At 30.7% G+C, this 11046-nt stretch overlaps 1 protein-coding gene across 2 annotated transcripts; it reads left to right on the plus strand.

The window, feature by feature from the left end:
• The first annotated feature begins 3266 nt into the window (after positions 1–3266).
• LOC25498684 (uncharacterized) lies at positions 3267–6940 on the plus strand. Of its 2 annotated transcripts, XR_005643199.1 has the most exons (4): positions 3267–4161; positions 5651–5824; positions 5913–6421; positions 6532–6940. XR_005643199.1 is itself a non-coding variant. In XM_039828200.1 (3 exons), the coding sequence occupies exons 1-3, from the start codon at positions 4147–4149 to the stop codon at positions 6613–6615; spliced, it is 870 nt and encodes a 289-aa protein (XP_039684134.1). In that variant the 5' UTR covers positions 3272–4146; the 3' UTR covers positions 6616–6940. The 2 variants fall into 2 exon arrangements, 1 of the variants encoding a protein (XP_039684134.1); XM_039828200.1 differs by having other exon boundaries at positions 3272–4161; positions 5651–6421.
• Positions 6941–11046: the final 4106 nt, after the last annotated feature.

Consider the following 11046-nt stretch of genomic DNA (forward strand, 5'->3'; position numbering starts at 1 on the left):
CCATACCATTTATTAAGGATAATTTTGTAAAACAACTCATAATTTCTCTTCCTCACACAATATTAATTATATTTCTTAATACGTGTGAAATGACCAAAACATCATACAATTTGGGACGGAGGGAGTATTATTTTTCTTCATTGAAAACTAAAGCAATTAAATTTGCGGCTATCTAAGTCCATAAGACTTAGAGTCCGTTTGTTATAGCTTTTTTAAGAAAAAAATCATTTATTTTAAAATAAAAAAAAATCATTTTTAAGAGTTTTGCATCCATTTGTTACAGTTATTTTAAAAAATCAGAATCTAAAAATAATCTAAAAACAACTTCAAATGAGAAGCTGTTAAGAGCAGCTTCTCAAAAAATAGATTTTTTTTTTTTTAAAGGAGAGAGAAACAATTGTTTAAAAGATTGAACTAATTTTGTAACAAAAAATCTCTTTTATATAGATGCATCCAAACAAACTAGATTATTTGTTTAAAAAAAGTTATTTTTATTACGGTAAACAAATGCAAAATAGATTCTGATTTTTCATAAAATCTCTAAATTATTTTATGTCAAAATCACTTTTATTTTAATATGTAACAAACGGGCACTTATTCTTTTTTTCTCATAAAAAAAATGTCTATAAGACTTGTTTCAAAACAAAAAAAAAAGAGAGACTATAAGACACATAAATGGAATACCGTACATTTTCCCCTAAGAATTGAAGAGTTTCTTTTAAGAAAAAACTAAAAAGAAATGAAAACTTAAAAAAAAAAAATCTTTGTTTACTCGGCTATCACAATTGCAAATTGTAATAAATTCAAAATATTTGCAACTTACTACTCACAGTGTACGATATTTTGGTCATTTTACACAAATAAAAAATATAATTAATATTGTATGAAAAAGAGCAATTATAAGTAATTTTGCAAAATTATCTTTTATTAATGGTATATGAAAGATAAATTATAGAATTGATATAAATAAGAGTAATAAATAGTTGAGGGTGTAGTAGGAAAAGAATCATTTAATGTTGTATTGATATTATAAAGCAAATTATAATTTAGGACAATTTTTTCTCTCTCTAAAACGACATATAATTTGTGACGGAGAGAGTATTATTCTAGTTTCTTTTCGTGATAGTAGGGTTGACGATGAACCAACTCAAGGAGATTCAACAAGCCAAAGAGTTGGTGGCTAGACAAGCCAATTCGGATGGCATAAAATAATTAAAATATGAAAGACGTTGTTAATCAACACTGGTGTTTTCAATCTATGAGCATGAAAGAGTAATTAAGCAGCAAAGCGTCAGCCATGTCAAATCATTCAAATTAGACAACTTTGTGGTCGTGCTATATTGTTTACAAGAATTATCAAGTGATTTTTTAGGGGTATATGATGGACGAATTGAAAAGTACACCAAACTGTAACATGTAATAAAGTGATAAATTATCGTCTACAAAGGTATTGTCGATCAACTAAGCAATTAAAATACTCCCTCCGGTCCTATTTATAGGAAAAAAATTTACTTTTTAGATTCATTGTATAATTAATGTATCTTGCGTAGAATATAGACCATATACATCATTTATGCAATGAATTAAAAAAGTGAAATGTTTCTTATAAATAGGTCCGGAGAGAGTAATTTATTTGATTGAAAACAATAAAAAAGAATATGAGTTGCAAGTTTTTAATTGTCTTACAGAATGCGATATTAGGTTTTGTCAACTCAAATGAGTAACGGCGATAAGAGTTTTCTTGAATCTCCTCTCTCTTCTAATTTGGAATTAACTCTTGGTTATTATCATGACCTACCTGCAGAGCCGTATATCAGGCAGGGGTCTAAATTTGGGCCCTCAATTTTTTTTAGGGGTCTATTAGGTCCTAAAAAAAGTTGCTTAGTTTTTTTTTATTTTATTTGTTTTTTATCAAGTTTGATGTTTGAGAATTGCTCTTCTCCCATTTGTTTTAGCTCATTACCATGGTATGTGAGTTAACTCACGTTCAGGTTTTTTTTTTTTTTTTTTTTTTATTTATGGGAATGGGCAAAATTTAAATGGGAGAAGAGCAATTCTCTTGATGTTTATAAATATTTATTAGTTAGGTTATGACCCAAATTGTATGTTCACACTAAGCCACCAAAATCTCAGAAAACGGCCCTCTACATGTGATAAAAGATAGTCCTGATATGACCCCAGGATGAATCAGTTGGAAGTTCTAATATTTTTGCGTAGACAATGACTAAATATGTCTTTAGTCCTTGCACTTTCATCAGATTTTGGCATTGGTCCCTACACTTTTTTTTTGTCTGGAATTGGTCCCTGCACTTTGTAAAAATATTGGTATTGGTCACTCTATTAACTTTCTGTTAAAAAAAAAAACACAAAATTATTGATATTGGTCCCTGCACTTTGTAAAAATATTGATATTGGTGCCACGTGGCGTGAAATGATTGGGCCACGTGGCACTCCGTTGGTTTTGTGTTTTTTTTTAACAGAAAGTTAACAGAGGGACCAATACCAATATTTTTACAAAGTGCAGGGACCAATGCCAAACAAAAAAAAGTGCAGGGACCAATGCCAAAATCTGATGAAAGTGTAGGGACCAATGACACATTTAAACCAAAGTTCAATTACTAGATTAAAATAAATAATAAATTTACTATTGTTCAAGCAAAGACAAGATGGTCGGTCATATACTTTTATCCCTTCAAAGAGGTGGGAGTTGAATTTCTATCATATATTCCCTCCGGTCCTTATTATAAGAAACAATTGATTTTTTTGGTTCATAGAATAATTAATGTATCTTGTTAGAAATATAGACTAGATACATCACTTACATAATGAACCTAAAAAGTCAAATGTTTCTTATAATAAGGATCGGAGGGAGTATTAAAAGTTACTTTTTATTGAAAACTAAATAATGCCCAAGTTTAAAAACTAAATATAAAAACTTTTTATTGGAAATTGTGCATTTAATATATTAAAAGTTGTGAATTTTATCTTTTCAATACAAAAATTATTTTTTAATTCTATTTTAAGTTTTTTATCTAGTGCTCTAAAGGCACAAGTTAACAGCACCCTTCAAAATAAAAATAAACAAAAGAAGTAGCACTATCTTTTATAAAAAAGAAAAGAAACAACACTATCTTAAAAAAAATAAACAAAAGAAGTAGCACTATCTTTTATAAAAAAGAAAAGAAAAGAAAAGAAACAGCACTATCTTTAAAAAAAGAAAATAAAAGAAGTAGCACTACTTTCTCACTTTATTCTTTCAGAAGCGAAGCTTGAAATTTGGGATTCGGGGACTCTTCCCCAACAAGCTAACAAAATATCCCATTTAATAATATTTGCTCTCTGTGGACTTCCTCTCATTGCACCTTTTCAAAAACTATCACCGTAATATCAGTCCCCTCTGTCTATTCTACAAAACCCCTCCAAAAAATACGTGATCGGAAGACTTATTCCGGCGACCACCGTGCCGGAAAAGAAAGCAAAGATCAGCATATGCAGAGAAAAATAATCAACATACAATGGGTGCATATCTAACGAAAGAACCACATATCAGCGTGAATCTTTTCATAGATGAAGAGAAAAATAAAGTTTTGTTTGTGCAAGCACAAAAAGACTTCATGGATGTGTTACTAAGCTTCTTAACTTTTCCTATGGGCACGATTGCTAGGCTTGTGAGTAAGAACTCAAACATCCAAAAAGTTAGAGTTGGAAGCATAAGCTCTTTGTATGATAGCGTTGTCAACCTTGAGGAAAAGCAATTCTGGACACCTGTTTGTAAAGAAATGCTGCTTCGACCAAGGAATACGATGGAAGAATATTGCGAACATATAAAGCTTAACATCGATGACACAGAGAAAATGAAGTACTTTGTATGCGAGGATTGGAACTGTAGTCGTAAATCAGGGGCATTGTTGAGTACTTTCAGGAATCAAAAATGCAGGTGTGGGAAACCAATGAATCGAGAGATATTTCATGAAAGTTCATCTACCGATCGAAATGTTGATTTTGATGGGTTTGTTCCAGAGACTGCATCTTTCATTATTTCAGATGATTTGAGTGTAAAGCCTGATACTTGTCATGGGACTATTTTCAAACCTCTAAATCTTCCAGAAAGCCGTGATTTGGATGCTATCAAGCAAGTCACTATAAATGTCACTCAAAGAGGTATTTATATCTGTCTCATGAAGTTTCAAATACTCAAGTGGTTGATCTTATTTTACTGTCTTTTTCTTTTCTTTAATAGATTCATTTAAATAAATTGTTGACATCTAAGACGAAATACAACTACAAGAGAACTTGGATTCCCGTTACCAGGGATTCTACGCAAACACAAGGGGTCTGTTTGATAAGACTCGTATGTCTAAAATAGACATGTATGGCTATAATATACTACCTCCGTGTCAAAATATAAGTAAAAATTACTTTTTAGGTTCATTTATTTAATGATGTATGTGGTTCATAATATGGATCACATACATCATTAAATGAATGAACCTAAAAATTAAATTTTGCTTATATTTTGACACGGAGGGAGTACTCCCTCCATTTCTAAATATAAGCAAAATTGACTTTTTAAGTTCATTCAATTAATGATATATGTGGTTCATATTATGGATCACATACATCATTAGTTGAATGAACTTAAAAAATCAATTTTGTTTATATTTAAAATACGGAGGGAGTACATCTTTCGTAAGTTTCTTTTTAACACGAACTTATAACTTATTTTACTAATTTATAACTTATTTTTTAGACGCTATATTAAATAACCTTTGGGCTTATGATTTATAGTCTATCATTTTTTCTTCTATTTTTACTCTTATTAGTTTATCAAAAATCCAATTTTACCCTTTGTAGTTTATTACTATAACTTAAAAATCCGTCTTACTCCCTCCGTTCCAAATTGTACGAAATTTTGGGCATTTCTCACATATTAAGAAATGCAATTAATATTGTGTGAAAACAAGATATTATAAGTTATTTTACAAAATTGTTCTTAGTGAAAAATATGAGAAAGACAAATGAAAGAATTGAAAGAAGAGAGAATAATAAATAGTTAAGATTAGAATGAGAAAAGTAACATTAATGTTGCATTGGTATTGTAAAGTGACTTTTAATTTAAGACAATTTTTTTCCATAAAGCGACATACAATGTAGGACAGAGGGAGTAAAATAATTGTCTCTTTAGTTTTTTTTTTTTTTTTATCTTAAAATAATTGTCACTTTACAATACCAATGCAATATTTATTATTTTTATTTCACTTTTATTCCCTTATTTCTTGAATTTCATTCAATGTAACTACTGCACTAACTACTATTAATAAGGGTATTTTAGTAAATAACATTAATTTTACCAAAAATAACTTATCAGTCATCACTGATTAACTTTAAGCTATCAGTTATAAGTCACTATTTATCAACTATAAAGCTATGAGGGAACTATAAACCAAACATGTACTACAAATCGTTTAACGTTTATCAAGTGATTACCGATGCAACGTCAACAAAGACATTTGATAGGTTGTGACATGAACTCGGACATGCAATGCGTGAGATTCGCCTGTAAACTTTTTAAAACGAAAAAAAAAAAAAAATCCATTTTTTTTATTTGTTGAAGATTTTTTTTATTTTGTAACAACATTTTCTTTTGTAGATACTGGACTTGCTCAAGTGCTCCTTATTTTCAATGACACCTTTAACAGATGTATTCTTGAGAAAGAATTTGGCAACTGAGAATAGGATTACACAATCCGTCACTTCATTTGATTCTGGTACTAGTGACCTTAAATCTAAGTCAAGAGAGAGAAAAATAACAGTAAAGCTACTGGTAAGAAAATCAAGCAACACAGTATTGTTTGCTTTAGGTGGAGAGGATTTTGCAGATTTCATAATTAGTTTGTTGACATTCCCCTTAGGTGGTGTGGAAAACATGTTAAATGGTAACTCTTACATGGGAAGCATTGATAATCTATACCAGAGCATCTCTGTTTTGGATCGTAGTAAATATTTAAGATCTTCTTATGTGATGGATATGCTACTTAAAACCCCGCTTGCACACCATTTTAAAATTAGCAACCAGATGTTACCCATCGATGAAGTTTCTGCTGTCGGTTACGCTTGTGACAGTAAGAAAAACTATGGTGAAGTAGTTAGCGGGTCTTTAGTTTCTTCAAATGGGGGTTCTTATTCGACAAATCTACGCTCATGTATTCATTTGGAATATTTGGAGCCACAGTCATCAATCGGTGAAGCATATAACAATTATGGTGGAAGAGGATTCACCAAGAAGCCATCGCTCTACATGGTAACTGATGACTTGGTGGTCACACCAGGTTCGTCCACTTCTGCTATTACCGTTCTGACTAAGTTGAGAATTCCTCTCTCTGATGTGATGGAATGTTCAATCAACATTGGCCAAAATGAGGTAATAAGATTGTCACTGTTATTTTAATCTGTTTTGTTTCATATTTCTAATCTAATAGTAAATTGTTTCTTTTTTTAAGTATTCTTATGTTTTTTTGTGCTGAATTGCAGTGTCTCAGCATTTTGAAAGCTTCTTTAATCTCATCATCTGCTCTGACTAATGGTTTGAGTCAATTCCTTACAAAATTTACATGAACACTGCAAACGAATAGAGAATGGAATCTGATCCTGCACAACCAAACTTCTACCCTCGTTGCAGTTATGATTAAAGATCCTAAATCGTGGTGCCTACCGTAGTGGCCTATATCCTAATTACTATGTCTTATATGAAATGTTCAGTAACGTTTATTAGTACTTGAAGTGTAAGGATTGATTGGGCTGGGCTGCATTGCCTTATGCTATTGATGTATTTAATCATGTTTTGTAATTCCTGGTTTCCTATCAAGTTTTCTGCTTATGTAGTATTTGAATTAGTACTAATGTACTATTTACAATATGTGAGATGAGAAATTTGCCATCACTCTTAATAGTTGCAGATCCAATGACAACTATATTTGCTCTTCAAAATATTTTGCAACTAGATACGTTCCTGATGATTTACATGTCAATTGGGGATTTTTCTCAATTATAGTTGCTAAGTTCTCATTTTAAGGCATGGATACCCTAGATAGTTCATCATGAAAAAGTTCTTTAAGTTTCCTTGGTAATTATTCTAACTCTTATGTGTCCATGGTAAGCATAGTAAAACCATGATTTGCTAGCCAATCAACGTATTGTGTCTTTCCTCCAAGTGTCGATAAACTTTACTTGTCGATTTGAGCTCATTAAATTCTGGGTATGTTTTATTAAAGTGCAATTAGCACCTCCAGATGATACATACATGTGCCCAACCATTTTGAATCACAAGGTTGGTCACCCTAATACTCAATTCATTTCAAAACGAGTATTGTTTGACATATTTTTTTGATGAACTCGCTTTGGCATGTTGGAAGCGAGCTGAGAAGCCTATAAATTGAGACTCTCTGGAGTTTTCTTCCTTAAGCGAGTTGCCTTTTTCTTGTGAATTCGTTGTGGCCAGTTGGAAGCGAGTTTCCCTGTGACTCTCTGGAGCTTTCTTGCTTAAGCGAGGTGAGCTCGCTTAAGCGAGTTTGTCTTTGCATTTCTTTGCATTTTTGATGATTTCTTGGTCCTTGCTTGTACTTTCCTGCACAAATTGGGTAGAATAAGGCACCTAAAGCATAAATTGCATCAAATTGTAACTTTTCCTTAAGTAACTTGCAAAACAAATCACTAAAGTGCCTAAAATAATACATGAAATATATCACTTTTGAGCACTTATCAATATCACACACGCGACACCGCCGCCGCTGGCACCGTTGACTGGGTTGGGCTTGGGTCAAAAAGAAATATATTTTTTATCATTTGAAAATGTTAAATTAATTTTTATTAATTTAATCATTATCTGAAAGCGTTTTCTTAACAAATAAGTTTCGTTATAATCGGATCCGACAGAAAATCTGGAAAATTCCGGATATATCAGGTCATGTAAAAACAAATCCGCAGATTGCTTAATAATTAAGTTTTCTTAATCCGCAAGTTTGCTTAATCCTTAAGTTGCTTCGGATTTGTCACGAACTCTCCCTATAAAAGGAGAGCTCGCCCCACTTATTTAGCACACCAACAAATATTGTTGTTACTTCTAATATTTTTCTTTTCTCTTCTTTTTTGACTTTTGTTGACGAGACTTTCTAATTTTCTTTTACTCCCTTTGTCCCTTTGGTTTTGAGTGGTCTTCGTACCATATACGAGTGGGTTTATATCATATTGAGGGTTTTATTTCTCGCATGTTTACTTATGGTGAAGTACGTAATCGAAAAAGTGAATTGGATTGTTTTTTCCTGGATGCGGCACGGTTGTTATCCTACCTTGCACAAATTCGGATACTGTCGTGAAACGTCTTAAAGAGATAAACCTATGACGAATCATTACGGAGAAACGAAGCTCGATATTTTAGGGGAACAATTCTTGACCATATACTCCCGCGAACTCCGAATTACTATGTCTCCCTTTTCTAAAAACCTGAGGGCTAACACACAAAAAATACTTCTGATGATATTTAAGAAACTAATTTTTAAAAAATACCATCAAAAAGTGAATTGATTTTTGTTACATAGAATGATTTGATTGGATGAGTAGCTCTACACATGGACTTAATCCTTCTTCATATGAGTTTTTTCCACTATTTTCCATGGAAATGAAATTTAATAAACTTTTAACATGCATATTTTCTACCATTTTATTCACAATAATCTACTGATATTAGAAATGCCACGAACTCTTTTTTTTCTTTTCAATATTCTCTCCAACACAATTTAATTGGGGAAATCAATGTCGATCCTACACTTATACTTATAAAATAGGTGACACATAAATGGTGAAAGATTTCATGCAATAAATTAGTGAAGGTGTTGAAAAGAGATGAATTTTAGCACTCCTCCTACCAATTCTTCGAATCAATAAAAGGGAGTATTCTTTGTACCAAAATAAGTGTGTCCTTTGCTAATTTCACATGGGTCTGTTTGGTATGACCAATAAATGATCTTATAACGAATAGTTTATAAGTTCATTTGACAAAAAAGTTTTGCTTGGTAATGTTTTTTCACCATGAGTTTATAGCTTATTTCATGAGCTTATAAGCTATTTTTCAGACGCTTTCATGAGCTTATAAGCTATTTTTCAGACATTATTCCAAGTAGTGCTTGAGCTTATAACTTATAGCTTATCACTTTTTCTTCCAATACTACCCTTATTACTTTATCTAAAACCAAGTTTACCCTTTAGGAGTATAATTTAAAACAAAGCAATTTAATATTACGTTTACATTTTTTGTACGTTCTACGTTTACATTTAAATGTCAAGTTTAAAATAATAATTCATTCTTTCCAAGAGTTTAAAATAATAATTTTTGTCAAGTTTTTATATTTTTTTCACGTTCCCTTATAACTTATATTCTTTTGACCTTTAAAAAAGAAAAAAAAAATCTTCTTTTTACCTATCAAAAAGAAAAAAATTTATATTTTTTAGACGTTAAGTTAAATTGGATTTAATTTTTTTGACATTTTCTTAATAAAGTATACAAACTTAAAAATAAATATTCAACCGAAAAATTTAGTTAATAATAATAAATAATATATATATATATATATATATATATATATATTAAATTATATATTTAAATTACTAATTCTAAGTATCTTAAATATTTTGTCAAAAAAAGAATTTTGAATATTAGTTGATATTGATTTTATTGTGAATTAAAAATGTCCCTTTATGTCATTTTATATTTATCAGCTAGTTGAACCACTAATTTTACCAAACACTTCAATTAGCTTATCAGCTATCAGTTATCAGCCATCAGCTATAAGCTATAAGCTATCCGCTAGCTTATCAGCTATCCGTGAATGTTACCAAACAGAGCCATATTAGGAGTATATAAGTGAAAGAGAAAAAATGATTTTAAATGCCCTTTATCAAGTTATTTGTATTCAACATTACAATAAATGTTCTGTAAAAAAAAAAAAAACATTACAATGTAAAGTGAAATATATTAAATTTAGAGTGATGAAATTAATATTAATTTGAGTGAATAATTGAGAAAATGTAATTAATATTCTATTAAAAATTAAAATAATTAATTATTTTCGAAATGAGTCAGTTAAGGTGGGACAAAACCAGTATATTACTTCCTGCATTTCGAAATGAGTGTCGTTTAAAGTTGTTTCACACATATTAAGAAATGCAATAATATTTGTCTATAGACATGACACTTTTACTAAAATAGTATTGTTAACTAGTAGTGCATTTCCGATCATTATAAATTAAAGTAAAATATGGTATTTTGGAAGTAGCGTGCATAACAATAAGGGATACTATTGGAAAAAAGTAATTAATAGTGTTTTGAAAAGTGAGAATGACATTAATTGTGAAACAATTTCATTTTAATAAAACGATCCTTATTTTGAAATGGAGGGAGTATATTATATCCAAGAGCGCTTAGATGAGATAAAACAAATCTCTTCTATTCATGGTCCTGGGTTCGAATCCAACCTTGGGCATGCAACAACGTTAAAACTCTCTTAGTGAGAGCTTGCCGCCCACTTGGATCCCACAATGCTCGAAGGATTAGTCTATGCAGTTGCGCGCGGAGTATACCCGGTCTAAAAAAAAAAAAAACAATTATAAGTAACTCGTTTTTCTGTTGAGACGTTGCATTTTCCAATCCACATTATTTCGTTTGAAACCGTCGATCATCATTTGTTTGGGATACTGGCCTATTAATACTTGCATATAATTGGTCACATTATCACATATAAGTTTCGCACCTTAACAACGTTTATATATGTTCTCGTATTTTGACATAACTTCAATTGTAGGACACACGCAGAATTTCAATCGTTCTTTTGGTTGAAAATTAAAATCCATTGAACCTTATCGATTCCTCTCTCCAGCTTTATTAGTAATTGTTTTGAAACTTACAAAAAATAATTTGATGCGTTACAAATTTCTGTATAGCTTATATATACTACTATTTGTGAGAAGAAATTTCACGCTATCATTTATTTTATT

The sequence above is a fragment of the Medicago truncatula genome, chromosome 7 (assembly GCF_003473485.1).
Source record: "Medicago truncatula cultivar Jemalong A17 chromosome 7, MtrunA17r5.0-ANR, whole genome shotgun sequence".
Taxonomy (NCBI): Eukaryota; Viridiplantae; Streptophyta; class Magnoliopsida; order Fabales; family Fabaceae; genus Medicago; species Medicago truncatula.